General features: G+C 29.3%; 3 protein-coding genes across 3 annotated transcripts; 1 reads left to right on the top strand and 2 right to left on the bottom strand.

The window, feature by feature from the left end:
- Positions 1-2,191: 2,191 nt before the first annotated feature.
- LOC126670591 (transcriptional regulator SUPERMAN) lies at positions 2,192-3,018 on the bottom strand. The gene has a single exon (XM_050364359.2). The coding sequence runs from the start codon at positions 2,890-2,892 to the stop codon at positions 2,359-2,361; it is 534 nt and encodes a 177-aa protein (XP_050220316.1). The 5' UTR covers positions 2,893-3,018; the 3' UTR covers positions 2,192-2,358.
- Positions 3,019-6,101: 3,083 nt separating this feature from the next.
- LOC126667157 (uncharacterized) lies at positions 6,102-10,978 on the top strand. The gene is made up of 6 exons (XM_050360125.1): positions 6,102-6,488; positions 7,701-8,319; positions 8,485-9,058; positions 9,156-9,769; positions 10,019-10,355; positions 10,965-10,978. Exons 2-6 carry the CDS (start codon positions 7,702-7,704, stop codon positions 10,976-10,978), a joined length of 2,157 nt encoding a protein of 718 aa, XP_050216082.1. The 5' UTR covers positions 6,102-6,488; position 7,701.
- Positions 10,979-13,622: 2,644 nt separating this feature from the next.
- On the bottom strand, positions 13,623-16,786 carry LOC126667159 (uncharacterized). Its single transcript, XM_050360126.2, has 6 exons — positions 16,419-16,786; positions 15,014-15,847; positions 14,630-14,935; positions 14,393-14,452; positions 14,156-14,323; positions 13,623-14,083 (listed from the first exon to the last, which is right to left on the bottom strand). Exons 1-6 carry the CDS (start codon positions 16,719-16,721, stop codon positions 13,649-13,651), a joined length of 2,106 nt encoding a protein of 701 aa, XP_050216083.2. The 5' UTR covers positions 16,722-16,786; the 3' UTR covers positions 13,623-13,648.
- Between the last annotated feature and the right edge of the window lie 5,514 nt (positions 16,787-22,300).

Raw genomic sequence — 22,300 nt, forward strand, 5'->3', positions numbered from 1 at the left:
TCATTGGTCCCTGATTCTGTACTTCATCTACGGAAAATAATAAGACACAAAGCTAATTAGAAAATGTTAAAAATTAAAAAATGATAAATAAAATACATATTTTTTTATCTTTAATTGGTTGGATTTATATATCTTTCATGAATCCGCTTTAGTAAAAAAATTATGTTCTATATACTTGTTAATTCGTCAAAAATAAATACTTTATTTTATTCAGCTGTAAACAAAAAATATTGTAGTCTGAATTTATGATTTAGATATCATAATCAAAATATTTTTGTTTGTATTTAAACTCGTCAGATAGCGTTAGATAATTCTAAATTCTCTTATTTGAAAAATTTAAGTTATGTTAATATTTTAAGCAAAATGATACTTAAAAAATAATAAATATGATATTAATTAAACAGGTGACCGATTATGTAGAGTTACATTTGAAGGTAAAAAGCATAAGAGATTTGAAACTATAACATACAAGAGACATAAATATTGATTCTTGTGAATGTATATGATCTACTATAGCACACAGAAACATGTCAGTTAGAAATATATTTTAAAATAATGGAAAGCTTTCAATTACTTTGTAGTATGTCATAACAAAAATTGAAATAGTTACTAATTGTTGGTTTCATATCCAAATTGAGATGTGAACATATGTTTTTAATTTTAATAAGCAATAAGGGTAGTAATATACATACTGCTATTGATTGATATTGGTGCAAACCTAGAGTAAAATAGACTTCTAATTTCATCCATAAACCATATACCACTACTGCAACATATATAATATAACAACATAAATATCTTACAGCAGAAAAACAAATTGAACTTTATTGCATTACCAAAGGAGTTCAATGTATACAGATTTTATATTTACGAGCTCATAAAGGGAATTTTAATTATGCCTTAGACATCACATTAATTCAATTTAACATTGTAAGATGATAAATTTATATTTATATTTATATGTTTCTCCAACTGGCTCCATTAACCACTCCCTGAACTTTTTCACAGGGAGAGTCGTCTTGTTTTCAAATTTTTATTCAGAGCTATGCGAAGTCACATTGTTACTATTCCCCCAAACTTTTATCCAGAGATACCAATTATTGTTAGCAAAACAAGCACAATGCATGTATATAAAAAAATTAGATCAAAGGTTCATTTTGTCACTCCAATCCAACTTATTAAAAAGTTCATTTTTTTTTAATTTTGAATAAGAACTCTCATAATTTATTAATTTTGAGTCAGTTTACACCATAATATGACGTGCTTATGACATTCGTTATAATGATCGAAGGTGTAAATTGGTCCAAAATAATATATTCCTAATGGTATAAAAAATTAAAATCTTTTTGATTTTTTGAAAATATATACGAACTTTTTAAATATTGTAAATCTATCGTTGTAAATCTATCTAGTTTATCAAAATTAATTTAGTTATGCCTACGATAACAATTGAATATATTAAATTTTTTAAAAATTGTAAAGAGAAAAATTTACATGATTCGGATACATCAATCTTGAAAAATATCAAATCGATTATAAAAATTTGGATAAATTTTCAATAAATTAAAAACATTGGGATGAATTTACAACTTTTAAAGGGTTTGGATATATATTTAAAAAGTAAAAAATATTTAGCTTTTTAATACTATTAGACCAATAATTTATTAGTGCATTTGTCCAAAATTACAACCTCTTTTAATTTTTCGTACAAAGTTGAAGAGACAAAATAAACCTTTATTGAGAAACATATTGAAAGCCAACATTATCATTTCAATGAGATTTATAAAACATGCATATATATATATATATATATATATATATATATATACCGTGGCTAATTACAGAACACAGATAACATCTGCATGAAATGCTTCATATTTAACAATGTCTAATGAAAAATACATCCCATAGAATGTTTATTAATAGTTGTTGATCCCCTCGCTAGAACGGGTTTATAAATTATAATTATACTTAAAACATATTGTGCTTTTGGCTCCTCTTCTTGTCCAATTTAAGCAGCAATCAGGAAATGCACGTCTTTGTTGCAGGCAAAATGGAAAGCATGAACGACAATAAGAATTTGAATAGGTGTGGCAGAAGCTTTTTTTATGTTAATATATAAGAATTCTCAGCATGGATTGAAAATGGCACTTAAAGAGAAAATAAGAAATACAACATATATAGAGCACTCTAAATAATTTGTTCAGTTCTAAGTAAAAGAACACACCACACTTACAATAATACATAAACTCACCTCAGATATAGCTTCCTTCACAACTATGAACAAAATATTTTCAGTCACCATGATTCAGTCTTGCACTTAGATTAATTAATGGGCATATATAATATAAATCTGTACTACCGATGATCATGACCAAGTCTAAGCTCCAAATCCACATCATCATCTTCTTTTGAAATTTCCATGTTATTAGTTTGATCATCTTCTACATGATTAGACCCAATTTGCAAGCTCAAATTTGCACCCCAGAGTTCTTCACCATGATTTCTTGAAACAGGAAAATGATCACTTCCATGGTAACTATAACCTCTCGGCAGCTGGTTAGGGCTAGACGGTCCGGATTGCGGAAAATATAAAGGATTATAATTCCTTTGAGACTCCATAACCTGATAATAACTCGCAGGCTCATTTGAGATTGAGCCCGCATAATAATTAGGGTTTATATATTCCTCATTAATTTTGGTCGACTGCTTCGTGGATTTGACTCGATCTCGTCGATGTATGTTCATGTGGCCGCCTAAGGCTTGCGCGTTGGTGAATCCTCTCTTGCAGAAGGTGCACTCATAAGAACGTTTCTTAGGATTTATAGTAATGGCGGCGGCGTCTTCTTCGCTTGAAGAATCTGAGGAGGTTGCTTGAGTTTTGGATGCCATATATATTATCAGAAACTCTATAATATATTGCAATGAATTAGTAAACAAAAGAGATGAAGAGTAGAGCTGAATTTGAAGAGATGAGGAGACAAATTAGAAGCTACATAGAGTAGAAGACATTGGCATTCACTCATTCATTATAATTATAAATTTATAATAACTTCATTCTTATTTCTACTTTTTCAGACTCACCGTTTTGGCGTTTGCTATAAGACTCTTCTACCTTGGTCGGCTCCAGCTATGATTGTATTACTCTATTTTTATGCACATTAGGGTTTTTTTTTTATAAATTCATATATCATTCTCCTACCAAATTTGATAGGAATATCTCTAAATTTTTTTTGATAATTGGTTCTTCAATTATAAGAGTCCTGGCAATTTTACAAAATTATATGAAAAATCTTTTATATGTTATTTGTATGATAAATTAATCCATATTCTTTAAAAACTTTTTATAAAATTATCTATAATAATAAAATTATTTTAATAATTATATAAATTTTCATAAAAATAAATAGATAATTCCTTAAATTTTAGGCTTAATGTCACATAAAATCTTGATCTTTTAGCCCCTTTTCAATTTCATCACAAAGTTATAAAATCGCTAATTGTACCCAAATCCACACTTTTAGGTTTCAATTTTACCCAATTTTATAAACTGGACTCTTTTCTGTGCCAATTTTTTTTAAAAAAACCCTTATAAATGATTTTTTTGAACTCCTTTTCATTTAAAAAATTCAGAAGAAATGACTTATTTGAACTTTTTTCCAATAAAAAAGAAGTCAATTTAGTATTTGTGGGTGCAATTAAAAGTGAATGGTGTGAATTTGGGTACAATTGACGATTTTATAATGTCGGGGTGAAATTAAAAGGTGGCTAAAAGGTCGAGATTTTTTGGAACATTAGGCTTAAATTTTATGATTTTTTTCAATGATGGACTAATTTATTTTATTTTCATTAGTTAGATCCTTTATCTTTTTTATTTACTGCCCGGATTGGATATAATTATCAAATTTTGTAAAATTGACGGATTTGGAATGATTTCTAAATAATTATATGAATTTGATCATAGTTATAGCTAGATAGATAAAATTAAATCTCTCTCTTAATTATGCGTTTGTTGCGATCCAAATTTGCTTCCTTTTGCCTTGTGGTTTCAGATATAGAGTACTAATTTACATCTCACTATAGTGTGAAACCTGGCTGCATATTAATTACATCAAAAATGCCTTTCTTAAGTATGAGTATAACATTATAAGTATAATAATGGAAAATGTAATGTGAATGCAAAAATCTTGCAATGAAGATGAGATGGTGATGGAGATTCTAAGCTGCAAAATTTGGGAATTTAAAACAACCATTACACTCTTTTTGGGGGTAATATGTTTCCTTTAAGACATGAAGCCTGCGATTTTCAGTTGCTGAAAATAGTTACATTTCTTGCTTTACCAAAAATCCCAGATTGACATTTTGATAACCATACATAATATATATTACTATCATAGTATAAGACTATTTCTGAATAAGAAAAAGATATAAATATGATGTGAATACTGACTACTGATCAGTAATTAATTTACTATCTTAGCATGTGACATATAGCTTATTTCATTATTAAAAGGAAAAATTATTTGAGGTCCAAGCTCACGTAGCTAGGTCACTGAAGCATTTCTAATGTATGTCCTATCCACAGCCCATATTCTCTACATGAATGACTTACTGGCTAATGGTAAATAATTGATATTATCGTTTCCTATTTACAGTTTAAAAATTAAATGTAAAATGCTATAAATTAGTTATTATATTATGTTTTTAGTGATTCCGACATGTATCTAATAAATCCGCCAATTTATTTCTACATATATAGAAGCCGGTTTGTATTCCAATTGCGTTCATCTCCACACTAGCCGCATAAATAGGAGTCACCTCACACTCTTTTACCATATCACCTTTTTTGTTCTTTTAAATTTGCAATTTTTAAGTGATATATTTTAACTGCCATGTAAGTATTGTATGGTAATTAATTTTTAACATCTGAAATTCAATAATCAAATTGCAAATAGAAAAAATATTATGATAACTAATTTAAATCCAACAGTTCATGAATTGTGTAATAATTTTAATAGTTTTATAAAAAATTAAAGAAAATATTTATTATACCTATATATATATATTAGTACTATTTTTTTTTTAAATATTGCTAAAATGACATCAATGCCATGCTATATAGTAATGTCTCATTCATTGAATACTAAAAGATCTAGCTAGCTCCAACTAGTTAACTTAACGCTAGAATAATCTATAATCTAATTGCTTAACGAGAAGTAACTAAGAAGGAGCAGTTCAAAAGGAATAAATTGATGTAAGTTAGTGTTTAATTTTTATTGCAAAATCTGTAACATAGCATCTGGCTTTTAGTGTATATTTCAGCTGCTAATTCTCTTCAAACATTCACTAAGACGGCCAAATAACGCGTTTACAGTGAGACATTGCATTGACCCAGGCCAGCTTCAAATGCCTTCCTTTTTATGTAGTAATTAATTAATCTACTTTTATGATTAATGCTTTTTAATTGTAATTAAAAGGACAAACAATGTTGGACAAATGGAAGAAGGGCGTCAATGACAACAACGTCACTGCTGTAAATCTCCTTAATTAGAGACGAACCATTAGTTATTAATTAGCTAATCTATTGTATTAATCTCTGATTGGAATTCAACTTCGCAACTCTTGATGATATCCTTTAAATTTCAAAAGATAAAGTCAAAAATATAGTAACACTACAATTCTATAAATCTCAATTCACTTGGTTTGAATAGTATTTTAGAACAGTACACAAAAAATTCTATTGAACTTTTTATTTATTTTGGATGTACTATATAAAACTATTAGATTTGATTTATATAATTTGAAATAATAGATATATATTAAATTTTCATTAACTAAATATAAAATAATTATCTTGTTTTTAGTCATTTATTCGGAGGAATTTTTTTTTATCGTTTGTAGGATAATTAATTAGCCCCACAATGTCGATATAAAAATATATAAGATGTATATTATTCTAATAATTTTGAATTGCTAGAAAGGCTTTTAATTTAAGTATGTAAATACTCGTCCAATCCAATAACTTGCAAATGATACAGTTTGGGCCAGACATTTTAAAGGCCGAATTCATGACTAGCATTGAGAAAAATAGATATTTACCTAAATTACAAAAATAATTTGATATTCTACATCAGCAATGAAATCTTACGAAAAATACATCACGAATTTTCTAATTTTAAATTTTTACTCTCCGCTTTTTTTTAATTAAAAAATTACTCCTACTATATAAACTCAATGTTTAAAGAAATCATTACTTTTCACGCACAACTAGAAACCTTACTTTTCTCTCTCTATTTTTCTCTCTCTAAATTCTTCTCTCAGCTCGTAATCAAGCACGCTTCTTTGAAAAATTCTTCTTCGAAATTTCAGATTCCTAAATACAAATCTCTTCAACAGATCGATCACCGGAATTATTCTTCTCTTCTGCAAATCACATATAGAATTCAAGCAAAACAGCTCGATCTTCATAAAAACAGTGATTCTTAAAGGTAATTATCTGATCTTGTTAATAAAATTTACAGTTGTAACTGTTTTTTAAAATTTACAGTTGTAACAGCTCGATCTTCATAAAAACAGTGATTCTTAAACTCTAATTATCTGTTCTTGATAATATGATTATAATATTATTATTATCATATGATTATATTATAAAAATATTTTAGTTTAAATTGATCACATGATAATGTGATAATGTTATAATAACATGATAATAATATGTTATATTTTAACTGATAATCAAATGATAATATGTCTAAATTATTATAATCAGTTAATAAGTTTGCCTGATTATCATGTGATAATGATAATAATATGATAATGTGATAATCAAATAACAATGTGTCCGAAATGTGATATGATAATGTGAATGTGTCTGAACTGTGATAACCAGTTGATAACCAGTTGATAACATGTGATAATTATGTCATAACCAGTTGATAACATCTTATGACGATAATCAAATAATAACGTGATTAATGTGTCTGCTAATCAAATGATAATGTGTCTGCTAATCACATGATAATTTAACTTATCTGATAATCACATGATAATCACATGATAATCACATGATAATCACATGATAATCAAATAATAATCACATGATAATCACATGATAATGATAATTTTATGATATACATGTTTAATCAAATGATAATCACATGATAATGATAATAATATGATAATCAAATAATAATGTGTCTGTTTATTATCTTATGATAATCACATGATAATGATAATAATGTGATAATAATGTGATAATGATAATGATATGACAATGTGATAATCACATGATAATGATAATGTGTCCGAAATGTGATATGATAATGTGAATGTGTCTGAATTGTGATAACCAGTTGATAACAGTAATTATGTCATAATCAGGTGATAATTCAAATTATCTGATAATCACATGATACTTTGTCTGATAATCACATGATAATCAAATAATAATGTGTCTGTTTATTATCTGATGATAATCACATGATAATGATAATAATATGATAATAATGTGATAATGATAATGATATGACAATGTGATAATAATTGTGATAATCACATGATACTTTGTCTGTGTATTATCTGATAATCACATGATAATTCAAATTATCATATTATTAGCTGAATATCTGCTAATAATATCATTATACAGCATTGTTATCATCTATTTTTCATTAATTTATCATCTATTTATCATTTTTCAGGATGGAAATTATTCAAGTGCTAATGCAACATGATGGACAATGGACAGAAGATGGAAAATATATAAACTTCAAAATAACAGGAATTTTATTGGAAATAGACTGCACATTTGAAAGTTTTATTGAATTGGTATATCAACATTTGCAAATTCAAGAGACTGACACTCAATTAGATATTCAATATCTAGTCAGTGATGATTATCCTCCAATCAAAATAAAAGATGAAGGAAGCCTCAGATTCTATATACAGTTAAAAAGGAGTGAAATGAACTTCACAAAATATCCAATCTGCATTATATTAAATAAGCCTATCAGATTTCTGGAATCATCATCATCAGCAGCTGCAAACGATTCAATTCTAGTTCAAGAAGACGATATGACATATCTGGATGAACAGTTCTTTAAAGAAAAAGAAATGTCTTGTTCAAATTTGGATATGATTGAATATGCAAACCTTCTTTGTGACCTTCAAGAGGATCTTCCGGAAACAGATTTTAATGAAGATTATATTGCAATAAATCAAACTAATCATAAATTAGAAGAAGGAGGCATATTCACTGATAAAGAATCAGTAATATCAGAGATGAGCCTCTATGGAATATCAGATCATTTTCAATACAAGGTACATTTCAATATTCTGTTTGTCCTTTTTATGTTATTATTATTTAAGTAATTATATTCTGAATTGTGATAATCAGTTGATAAGTTTGTGATACCTAAATGACAAGTTTGTGATACAGTTAACATTAGCATAACAGTATCAAAAACTGATTATTACTAATTACAGGTACAAAAATCATGCAAAAGACAGTACCGATTGAGATGTGTAGATGAATCTTGTGAATGGAAATTTTATGCGTCAAGGGTTGGAAACACAAAAATGTTTCAAGTACGAAAGTACAACAATGTTCATACATGTTCTTTGGAGATGAGAATGGGAGACCAGAAATATGTCAGCTCAAAAACAATAGCTAAAATCATCAAATCACAATTGTTGGATATAAAAACAATTTACACACCAAATGATATAATAAGAGACATGAGAAAGGATTACAGCATCAAATTAGATTATTGGAAAGCATGGAAATGTAGACAAATTGCACTAGAGCTTTTAAGAGGGAAACCAAAAGATTCATATGGTGTACTACCAAGATATCTTCACATGATAATGCAAACAAATCCAGGATCATTTGTAAGTTATAAAACAGATGTGGATGATACATTTCTCTATGCTTTCATGTCACTGGAGGCATCTATAAGTGGATGGAATCACTGTATTCCTATTATGATTGTGGATGCTACCTTTTTGAAAGGACCATATGGAGGTACTCTGTTTTCAGCATCAACTCTTGATGCAGCAGGTATGTTTTCAGCATTAAAGTTTTTATTAGCATACTGTTATCATTATGGCATTATCATGTGATAATCTGATAATCAAAACAAACTTTGATTTTACAGGAAAAATATTCCCTCTTGCATTTTCAATAACAGATTCAGAAAATGATGAATCATGGAATTGGTTTTTTACACACATCAAAAATGTTTTTGGTGTAAGGGAAGAAATGTGTATAATTTCAGACAGACATCAGAGCATTAAAAATGCAATAGAGAGTGTTTTTGCTGGAGAAGTTCAACATGATATTTGCATATATCATTTACTAAAAAACATGAAAAGCAAATTCAGAAGGAATCAGAAGACAATTAAAGATCTGTTCAAAGCAGCAGCAAGAGCTTATACAAAGGAAGAATTTAATACTCATATGACAGAGCTTAACAATATAAATCCAGCAGTTATATCTTATCTCAAGGAAGCAGGATTCAAAAGGTGGGCAGTTTCACATTCTGTGAAAAAAAGATACAACATAATGACTTCAAATACGGCTGAGTCATTTAATGCAGCAGTAAATAGGGCAAGAGAATTACCAGTTACCATGCTTATGGAATACTTGAGAAGCTTGGTACAAAGATGGAGCTACAAAAACAGAAATCTTGCTAGAGGAACTTTCACAAAATTGACTACCAAATATGATTCTCTGCTAAGGGAAAATTATATTAATTCCCTCAAAATCGAGGTAAGCATTCATTTAAACATAATAGTATTCTGTTTATTATTAGCATTGTCATCTGTTTATCAGGTTCACTTTAGTATTATCATCTGTTTATCAAGTTCAGTTTAATATTATCATCTGTTTATCAGGTTCACTTTAGTATTATCATCTGTTTATCAAGTTCAGTTTAATATTATCATCTGTTTATCAGGTTCACTTTAGTATTATCATCTGTTTATCAAGTTCAGTTTAATATTATCATCTGTTTATCAGGTTCAGCCATCTGATGATGACATATTTACTGTTACTGAAAATGGTAAACCCTCCACTGTTAACATCAAGGAAAAATCTTGCACATGCAACAGATATCAAGAAGAAATGATTCCATGTAAACATGCTGCTGCTGTATTCAATTACAAACATCAAGACCCAACTGAATATTGCTCAAAGTATTTCACAAATGAAGAAATGCTTGCTACATATGCAGAAACTGTATACCCGATTCCTAAAGAAGAAACATGGGAAGTCACTGCAGAGGTTGAAGATGTCATTATCTTACCTTCTATAGGAAGAATTAAACCTGGAAGACCAAAAAAAAGAAGAATAAAAGGTCCAGATGAACAAAAAAATCAAAATAAGTGCAGCCGATGTGAAAAATATGGACATAATCGTAAGACTTGTAGAAATATTCCAAAAAAAGGCTAGAACTGTTCATTGAAAATTTAATTGTACTATTTTTCATTCAATAAAAAATTTTAATCATTCTTATATAATGTATTAATGATATAGAATAATTATCATAATATAGGTATGATAGGTATGATAATATTATCATATGAATATCACAACATAATCATATAATTATCAACAGCATTAGACAACTTATCATTATTATAAAATTATCATTAGTTATCATGTGAGTATCATAAAATTTATCATTAAAGTGTAATCACATTATCATATTATTATCATTATCATCTGATTATCACCTGATTGATTATGACATAATTATCACCTGATTATCAAAAAACTGAAATTGTTATCATTAATCACATTATCATAAATTTATCACATTACCATTTTATCATAAAGTTATCACCTGATTATGACATAATTATCACCTGTTATAATTAGTCACATTATCATAAACTTATCATTTATCATTTTATCATCTGAATATCACCTGATTATGACATAATTATCACCTGTTTATTATTAGTCACATTATCATAAAGTTATCATTTGTTATTTTATCATCTGAGTATCACCTGATTATGACATAATTATTAATTATTACCTGAGTAGCAAAAAACTAAAATTGTAATCATTAACATTGTAAAAAACTTACACAACCATTTTTGTTCCAGAATCACATTTACACAATCACACAACTTTAGTATAAGTTTTAAAAACTAAAAACAACAGTTCATTCAGAAATATAACCACATTTAGTCTTGATCTTCCACCTTCCATAGATGTACAAATTAGTTGCATATCTTTCATGAAGTCTAAAGACATCAATATTTCTCGGAATTGCCTTCCCTTCTATCAAGTATTCAGCAAAAGCCACAATGTACAAACCACAATCTCTGCATTGTTTAAAAAAATTGTCACTGTCTCAACATTTTAATTATTTATCTAAAATCTGTAATTGAAAAAAATAAAAAGAAATATGAAAGAAAAAGAAAGAAACTTACGCTTTTTCTTGAACAGGAAGTCTGTCAACATAAGCTACAGCAAATGGATCAATTTTACTCTTGTCCATATAATAAACAGAGTGGAAGTTGATATCACTCCGATCATAAAATCCAACAATGTCCAATATCAGCGGAAGCAATGTTGCATATGCAGTCATAACAGTAGCAGTATGATTATCATAAAGCTCACTCCTACGAGAGTTGTACACAAAAAAGGTCCTATACTCAAAACTGAGTTTAGCAAGAATCCAATGGTCCTGAGATTCACCATCAACTTTAAGGTGAACTGGAAACAGTATATTCTTCACATCAGACCAACACCTCTTATAAGCACCATCTTCTCCAACAATGAAATTATATAATTCAGCAAACATTGGTAAATCAGTCACACTACGTGTCTCCTGATAGAGTAAATACCCATTCTGAACATACTGATCGAAAAAATTACCACATACACTGTAATCATTGTTCAGAAACAAACACTTCTTCCTCAAATATGAAAACAGACAATCAATATGCTGGAAAAAAAAACAAAAAAAAGTTAAAAACTTAGTAGGAGTATCATATAAAAACTCATTATCATAAGATAATCATACAGATAAAACTGTTATCATAATATTATCATTATATTATTATCATAATATTATGATAATATTGTTATCATACAGATAAAAACACCATTATCATAATATTATCATGTTATTATCTTAATAATATCCTATGTTATCATCATATTATCATTCCAATAAAATATCATATGCTTATATAAACTATAATAATATAAATAAATATAACTTACACTTGAATCCAAATAGGCTCCTGGTGTATGAAGCTTGTAAAAGAAATCTTTAGTAACAATACCCTCTCCACCAAGCCTTATCACTGGTCTTAACGTTTTGTAATTTGGATAATAAATTTCATTCCTACAAATTTCAAAACAAAATGTTAATAACAAATAAATAAATATCGACAGTATATTAAAAAAAATCAGATAACACAAAACTTACATTTCATGTTTCTTCTTGTATGTGCCAACACAAATCCAGTCATTAAATTCAGAAAGCCATTCTTGATTACACATATCAGACACACTTTCAACAATTAAAGGATTACGATTTACAAACGTATTACCAACTGCTTGAACTTTTCCAGGATTGTCTAAATTGCGAATTTTCATCAGCAGAGGAAACTGTTTTGCCATCATACTTGAACTATTCTCCAACTTTACATCCTTGTTCAACTCTTCATTCAGTTTCCTTTTTACAAGCTATTAAAATACAAAAAATAAATTATAAAAAACACTGATTAAATAAATAACATTATAATTAAAAAAAAACATTACTTTCAATCTCCTTCTCGGAGCAGCAACTTTCTCAGCTTGAATAGTTGTTTCATCAGTGACTATCTCTTCTTTCAAAGCTGTTGTTTTAGGTAATTCAACCTTATTAACTAGAACAGCTGGTTCAATTATTTTTTCCTGCATAAATAAACACATTTTAAATAAATGCATATGCAAAAATAAAAAATAAACAAAAACAAAATTTAATAAATACCTCAATACGAACCCAGCACGACAAAGATGCAACAAGTGAAGATACTTGTTGCTCACAAGCAGCATGATCAGCAATTTCAGTATCACCAGATTCATCTGTTTCCTTTTCTAAAATTATATTTGCAGAAGGAACATTTAAATCTGATTGTACAGAAGGAGGTGTTATAAACTCATCGCTGCATACTTCACTAAGCATCGCAACTTCAGAATCAATTAGCTCATTTATTTTGCTTGACTGATCAACTTCTTCCACAGCAGCATTACAAAAATTCTGCTTCACCAGGAAAATAAAAAAGAAATGATGTTATCATAAAAGTATCATACAGTATCATACAATTATCATGGCGCAATAATTACAAACATTATTACATTAAAAGAAATGATATTATCATAAAGGTATCATAAAAGTATCATACAGTTATCATGGCACACTAATTACAGACACATTACATTGTCAAATACATGTTATCATATACGTATCATTATTATATTAGATATGAAATTATCAAAACATAATCACATATAACAAATTATAATTATAATATTTCTAAATTTAAATAAGACATTATTAGTCAGAATAATAAAATGCCATTACATCACATATAAAAAGAAATACATTATCATTAGAATATCTTATATATCAGTATCATCAAATTATCCAAATTGTAAAGATACCTCCAACTCAGATTCTTTTTCATTTAAAACCAATTTTTCATTCTCTTGAGCAACCACAATATCAACATGATCAACTTTCTTAGCTTGTTCTTCCAGCTCAGCCTGCTCAATATCATCAATTTTTTGAATCCTATCACCCTCTCCATCTGAATCCATTTTATCAACCAACTCAGCTTCCTCAACTTGTTCAATTTTCTCAGCCAACTCAGCATGCTTAACTTCATCAATGTTTTCAGTAGACTCATTAGGATTACTATCAAAAAGAGCATCCACGTCAAAATTCCTCTCCGAGTCATCAACAACAGTGTCAGCTTCAGCAACAACACCACCATCCATCTCACCACAAATTCCTTCCTCAATTTCAGGATTATCATGCAATAAGCCTTCCAACTCTACATTAACCTCAGTAACAATCTATAAAAAAAAAGAGATTAATAAAAAAACAAACAATAAATTATCTAGCTGTTAACAAATGAAAAAATATACCTTTTCACCATCAACACATTCACCAACAGGTTCATCATTTTTACTATTATCAAGATCATTCGGCTGAACATTCTGCTGGACATCAGCACTCCGCCTCAAAACCTCATAAGACACGCTATCATCATTCGCAGTTTCTTCCGAAGAGCCAATGTTTTTCTCATTATCAGTCTAAAAAACAAATATTAAGAAATTAATATTTAGAATAATAAATATATGTGAAATAAAAATATCAAATACCTCATAGTCAACATCTTCACTATCAACAGAATTATGTATCTTCTTTTCTACAGTTTCAGCCTATATTTAACAAAAATTAAAACATTTTAAAAATTATCATACATTTATCATAAGAATATTATCATACAGTTATCATAAATATTATCAATATCATTATGATAACATTATCATAAAATTATCATAGAATAATGTTAATATTATCATAATGTTATCATACAATTATAACAAACCACATACCTTTCCAGAATTGACTTTGAAAATATTACTTAATTGATTTACTTCAAAATTATCAACAGAAGCACAAATGCGCTTTCGAACGTCACTCTCCAAATCAGAATAATCAACATCATTGTCAAAAATCTGAGCTTTCAATTCCTTGACAAAGTTAACGCAAGCAGACCTTGCCACTTCCATAATTCTAACTTCAGCTATACAAGCATCATTTCTTTCTTGCGCAGCAACGTGACCTTGATAATAGAGTCCATTAACAATAAGACTACCAGACTCATCGTCAGTTGCTACAATATTTGAAAGGACTGTGACCTATAAGAATTAATTAATAATTAGATCACGAAAAATACACAAATTAATCGAGCAAAAATTAAATAAGCATCATTATACCTTTTCAGTTTCATCATCAAAAACTTTAAAATCAAAGTTCTGCATTTTTTTTATATCCTTCGGTATCCAACGCATTAACCGAGGATAGGCAGCAGCATCGTTCAAAGTACACAGGTACTGAGGCACAGAAACTAATGTTTCATAAAACCAGAATTGGATGGCATACGGAAATCCATAAAGTCGATAGAAGGTAGATTGACTTGATGACTTCAGTTTACTTGAGAGCTTGTTCTTAGTAGACTGAACAAATAATTCAAACGAATATTTCCCCCATGGAAAATCATCATAATCAGAACTATCCAGCAAGTGAATGAAACGATCTTCAATCAAAGTAGTCCCAAGATTACCCAAAATAAAACATTGCACCATGTAAAGCTTCGCAAACTTTACAGCCTCATCATCATTCTCCCAAACAGCATCAAGAAATTTTGCTTCAATAACCTGACGTGTAATCTTGCTCTCATCACTAAAAAATTTATTAAAAAAATCACCATCCTCAAAATAACCAGAAAATCTTGACTCGTCACTTCCACAAACAAGACCGCTAACGAGACCAAACTCATACAAACTGAAACGCAGAATCTGAGATCCGTAATTAAACCAAAGTTCAGAAAGATTGGCATGATGCACCTCCCTTAAAAGTATAGAATGTATGAGTCTAAGACTAAGTACATCCTTGTCCAGCCATAAAAAGGAACCAAACCTACTGTTCTTTAAAATAGATAACTGATCATCATTAAGCTTCAACTTTATATTTTTGATCACTGAATTGGAACTTGCATTTCCAACTTTCCCAACAAAACGTTCCTTTGGATCAATTAACAAATCAAACTTCTGCAGTAAACAAAGACAAAAAACAAAAACAAAATGGTATCATTTAAAACTCAGGCAGAAACTTCTCAGATATCACAATTTTATTATATTATCATCAAGTAATCATCATATAATATTGTATGATCAATGCAGTATCTTCACAGAGTTATCATGTTATCATCATGTTATAATTTCAATGATAGCAATCATTATAATCATATTATCTTACAATGACATTATATTATCATCATGTTATAATTTCAAATACAACAATACAACTATCTTAAAAATGTTATCATATAAACAAAATTATAATCATATTATCATCAGATAATCATCAAACAACAATACATTAACAAGAAGTTATCTTAACTTCCTTAAATCAGCAGCTCTTCATATTATAATATGATAATATGATAATATGATAATCTATCACATATTTATCAAACACATTATCATGTCATAATCATAGAGCTTATCTGACACATTATCATGTGATTATCATGTTACACATCTTCATATTATCAGTACATTATCATGTGATTGTCATAATATTATCATTTCATTATCATAACAAAAAAAACAAAAATACCTGCATAGAATCACTTTTATTCAAGTTATCACTACCAAGCCTTTTCCTCTTGATATCTCTTTGGTGCAAAACAACATCTCCTTTTCTTTTACAAGCAACATCCTTCTTCACAGACTTATATTTCACAATTGCTTTCTTCTCTTTTACACAGACAACAGCATTAGATTTAATAATTTCTTTACTTCTCGAACTCCTACGAAGAGGAGAAACACCAGCCTTTTCCATTGTTTTCTCAGGACTCTTAGAAGTCTTCTTTTTACTCAAAAAATCAGATAATGTTTCTTCAAAATCACTATCACTCATATTGTGCAATTAACTGAGAATCAAAAACAAACACAAAAACACTTGATAAGTTAATAAAGATAAAAAATATAAATATATAAATGCATGAATAGAAAACAAAGTAAAATCATAATAAAATCAATGCTAAATAACATAATCAGATGATAAACACATCTAATTAATAAAAAAACAATGCTGATTATACAATCAGATGATAAACACATCTCAATACTAAATGTAACAGTAAATTACTCAACAAAACGATATCGTCAACAGAGAAAAGAAAACAGAACACGTAAAAAATTCTCACCGGAGCACAATGAAGATGATGAAAGTAACGACAACGAGCAATGCGACACAGAGAATCGTAAGCGGAGAAGAACGAGAAGTTAGGGCAAAAAGAAGAGGCAAAACGAAGAATCAAAAAGTTTCAAAGATTCGACAGAATTGAGATAAACGAAAAACTGAGCGAAAAACAAATAAATGAGCAATAACTGCTCCTAGAGTATAAAAATAAAGATTTAAAAAAAACGGGAGTAAAAAAATAAATAAGCTAGGTAAATATATTAAGAAAAGACACGTGTGAGTAAAAACAAGAATAAATTTAAAACAGGAAGTATTTTACGTATCTTTTCATAAGGGAGGTAATCTTTACAAATATTTTTAAAATTAGGGTGTTTTCTCAAATTTTCTCACTAGCATTTTGGTAGGTATTTAGCCTTTCACACCTTATTGCATTTGCACTAATTTTGGAATAGAAATTGAGATTTAGTAGGCACTATAAAATATTCTACACAATTTTATTGCTTTACATAATTTGGTTAGAATTTTCATACTTTTCTTTGAATGTTAAAAGCAATTGATTGAACAAGAAAACTGTTTATTAATTGGTATATATTGAGCTAAGTACACTAATTGGACTATGATCCTTATCAATGGCGGATTCAAAGAGAGAATGTGGGTGACCAGTTAGGGTCTGCGAAACTAACCAAAGTCTATAATTGAAGTATCAGATCCAACAAATATAATTCAGCCCGGTTTAAATTTAATAAAAAGATATTCAATTTGATATCGATGATAAAATACATTCAGATTAATTGTTATACAACCGAAATAAAAAATCAACACGTAAATAAAACATTTTAAAATTTCATAGAATAAATTGATTTTTTAGTAATTAATTTTTTTAGTTTGTTCTATATGAACTGAATATACTCTTTTAATTTTGGTTATTAGCTGTTATTTATTCTGTAAAATTATTTTATTTTTTTAATATGGATTTGTTTTCTCTAGTTAAGCTTTATCCTATGCCTTCTCACTTCACACTTTGACTAAAACAAGCATTTGGTAGCTTTGTGTAATCTATTATATTGAAATTGTCTCTATCCTAATTTATGTCTTCTTTGAGCTTCCACTAGAGGGGTTTTTTTTGGCACAAGTATCGTCAGATGTTCGGATTTAGCCATCAAAATCCGACCATAAAGGCTAATAATCACCCATAACCCTTGACTTTAGAGATACCTTATAACAACCCCCCTGATCTAAAAAAACGATCAGTAAATCCCCTGATTTTTATAGCGGCGCTCGCTAAACCCCTTTTGGACGAAAATACCCCTGCCGTCATTTTTTTTAGTCAACTGACATTTTAAAAAAAAAATTGGCGGCACCACGTCAGCTGACACATCATCAAGAAACCCTAAAAAATTAAAACACCTAAAATACCCCTAAATTTAATTGAAAAAAATAAATAAAAACTCAACCCAGCTCTATCTAACCCAAACCACTCAATCAACCCATCCACAACCAACCCAACCACCGTCACCCGACCAACTCGCCACCTGACCACCGCCGGAAAATTTTCCGGTCATCTTCTCCGAGAAGACCGAAAAATTTTTCGGTCATGCTCAGATCTGTTTTTAGATTGAGTTGATTTGTTTTATTTTTGTTTTTTTCTAAATTAAATTTGTTTGAAATTTTTAAGGTGTTTTGCTGACGTGGCGCCGTCAGATTTTATTTTTTTATAGTTGGCTGAAAAATACGGCGCCAAGAGTATTTTCGTCATATTTGGGGTTTAGGGGGTTTAGGTGGCGCCGCCACAAAGATCAGGGAGTTTACTGATCGTTTTTTTTTTTAAATCAGAGAATTTGTTGTAAGGTACCCCTAAAATCAGGGGACATGGGTGATTATTAGCCGACCATAAACAAGTATTACTCCCTCTGTCCATTTTTAGTTGTCGCTTTAGGCAAATATTTTTGTACATTAATAGTTGTCACTTTAGGATTTTTATGTGACTTTTACACTAGTATTCCAAATTTGACCTTCTTATTAAATCACTTCATTAAATGGTAGTTCAATTTTCAAAACTAAAAATAGTGGGTTAATAACTCTATTTTCAAAACTAAATTTTTTAATAGTGGAGTTTATAAATAGGGTTATAGTAGTCTTTATGTTTATAATTTAAGACAAAAGAAGCACTTTCTTAATCTTAGCAATTTAGCGTAAAGCGACAACTAAAAATAGACGGAGGGAGTATAAATTAAAGAGTATGTAATTGGAAATTGTAATGCAGGGAGGGAGAGTGTGTGAAATAAAGAAGAAGAGAGAATGAGGTAAATGTAAGAGCAATTGACTAAATTCCATTTTAGGAAAGTGTTTGAAATGACAAAAACCTCACTTTCAGCCATCATGCCAATTTGACAACCAGACGTTGTCGGGAACATGCAAACTATCAGCACCTCTCATTCAAACGCCTCTTTTACTCCCTAAACTTTCTTTTCTTTTCTACAACCCTCCCTCAACTTTTATTCATATATATATCTCACTTATTCTTAACTCCGTTGTTTTTATCATGAATTTTCTTAACTTTGTTCATTTTTTTATGATATCACCTGAATTGATAGTCAATTTGCCAACGTGAAATTCTATTAAACTCATTAAAAAATTTATATTCTAATTATATCTCCTGATATGATTTTTGTTTTTAAATTTTAATGAGTTTCAATACACGTGTTGAATTTTGTTGGAATATGTCTAGAATTCTATTTTTTTTACTGTGGTAGAATCTAATTACGTTAGTAGTTAGTGGTTAGTAGTTAAACTTTCATTTTTAATTCGGCCTTAAACACTGGCCCTACTGAGACTCGAAACCGAGATCTCAGGAATGCACTGGAGCGCCTTAACCACTTGAGCTAGGTGCACTGGCCTAGAATTCTATTGAACAATTAGGAACATATAATCCAATTTGGATTAGTACTCCTAATACTACAAATAGATTATTTACTCACTATACATAGCCTACCTTATTCACCTTTTAGAGTACACCAAAACCGAACACACAATGTAGACATTGATGTGAATAAGGGAAAAAGGGGGTGTGTGGGGTGTGAGGAATAAAAATTAATTCTAACCCTTTCGTGTTACTTCTTGTAGAAAGTTAAACACTTTGTGGATTTTTCTTTTAAGGGCATATTTACTAGAGATGTTCTCTATTTGGTGATTCTCCACCAATTTTGTACTCCTTTTAATGATTAGTGGATGGGTCGATTCTTTCGCCCGTGGATGTACGTTTAATGTCGAACCACGTAAATCTCTTATGTTATTTATTAATTTGTTATATTATTGTTTGTTGATTAAATCCATAATTAAATACCTACCTAATGGTTTCGATTCCGCTCATGAACCGGTCAAGACAATTGGTACTAAAGATTCAACAATCACCATCAATGTTACAACAATTAGTATCAGATTCAATTTGGTTTTCAGATTTAATTTTGGATTATGATTACTATGGCAAAATTATTATTTGGAGGATTTCGCAAGGCACAATTACTTGACACAGAGAAGATTATTTAGAGATAAAGAAGACACTAGTTTAAAGTGCCGAAAATCGTTGATTCGGATTGAAGATAGACTTGGGTATGGAAATTCTTAAGGAGATTTTTGTGATGAAGATGAATATGCTACTTTAAACTACAAAGAAGAAAGGTATGACTTTTGAGGATTTTATAGAGTTTTTGTAAGATGAATAATTAAGATAATCTTTTTATACTCTCATGGAACTCTATAAGTAATTTGAATCTAATGATTGCTTTTAAGAGCTTTTTGAATGAAGAGTTTGTTTGGGTATAGTCAGATTTTGATAAAATCATGACATTGTAAAAGAGAGTTTGTTTTGAATAAATAGCAATCTTAGACACAAGATGGATTACAATATTTGTAATTTGAAACGACATCACTATTACATCATTCATAAGTCAATTTGTTTGGAGATAATTAAATAAGGACCGAGTGCTAGCAGTTCTTCAGGCAAAATGGGCTAGAGAACCGATATAGACTTAAATTGCAAGCATAATTATTTTTTGATCTGAAATTTATGCAGATTCAGGTTGTTCATATCACATGTGTCCCAATTTTGATTGGTTTTCTGACTACAACTGAGTTGATAATGGAGTGTAGTTATGGGCAACAATCAATACATGCAGAATTTTGGATATTGGTTCAGTCAATGGAAAGATGCATATTGAAACGGTTTGAACAATAATGAATGTTCAAATGCACATGTTTTGTATCTCAGTATATAAAACTACGAGTTTAATGGATTATTTTGCGATGAAGTGAGATTGGATGCTACACTTTTAATGTATGCTCATTGGGTTGGTCGACTTTTGAAGATTAAGGGATATGCTACGACCTCAACATTTGTTTTTTGATTAATCGTTATAGGCTATATTAAGGATATTTGTTTCTGATATCAATTTTAAGACCAACAAAATTCGAAACTTCGCGAAATTTTGGTTGATACACCCGAAGATAGTAAATCTTCAAGTCATTTTGGTTCCAGTAAGTTCAAGACGTTCTTGAAGTTTGTATGGTCCTCCTCAAAGAACCTCTTAATTTGAAATAAGTTCAGTTTGGACTTAAATGGAGAAAGTGGAGCACAGCTGTAATCATAATTTAATGGAGAATTCAAGTTAAGATGGAAATTGTTGAAATATGCTTAAAATTCTAATTTTAAATTGTATTAAGATTTTAATTTGTGAAGTATTTGGGAGATGGATAGCTTTGTTGTCATTGACCAATTAGGAAAATATAATTTAATTTGGATTAGTACTCCTGATGCTACAAATAGATTATCTACTCACTATATATAGTCTACCTTATTCACCTTTTAGAGTACACCAAAACCGAACACAAAATGTAGACATCGATGTGAATAAGGAAAAAAGGGGGCGTGTGGTGTGAGGAATAAAAGTTAATTCTAACCCTTTCGGGTTACTTCTTGTAAAGAGTTAAACATTTTGTGGGTGTTTTTTCTAAGGGCATATTTACTAGAGATGTTCTCTATTTGGTGATTCTCCAGCAATTTTGTACTCCTTTTAATGATTAGTGGATGCCTCGATTCTTTCGCCCGTGGATATACGCTGAATGCCGAACCATTTAAATTTCTTGTGTTATTTATTAATTTGCTATATTATTATTTGTTGATTAAATCCATAATAAAATAATCGAATGGTTTCGATTCCGCTGTACATATCAATCCGGTCACGAACTGGTCAAGACAATTGGTACTCAACATTAAACAATTAATATCAATGTCAGAG

This window comes from Mercurialis annua, linkage group LG2 (genome assembly GCF_937616625.2).
Source record: "Mercurialis annua linkage group LG2, ddMerAnnu1.2, whole genome shotgun sequence".
Classification (NCBI taxonomy): Eukaryota; Viridiplantae; Streptophyta; class Magnoliopsida; order Malpighiales; family Euphorbiaceae; genus Mercurialis; species Mercurialis annua.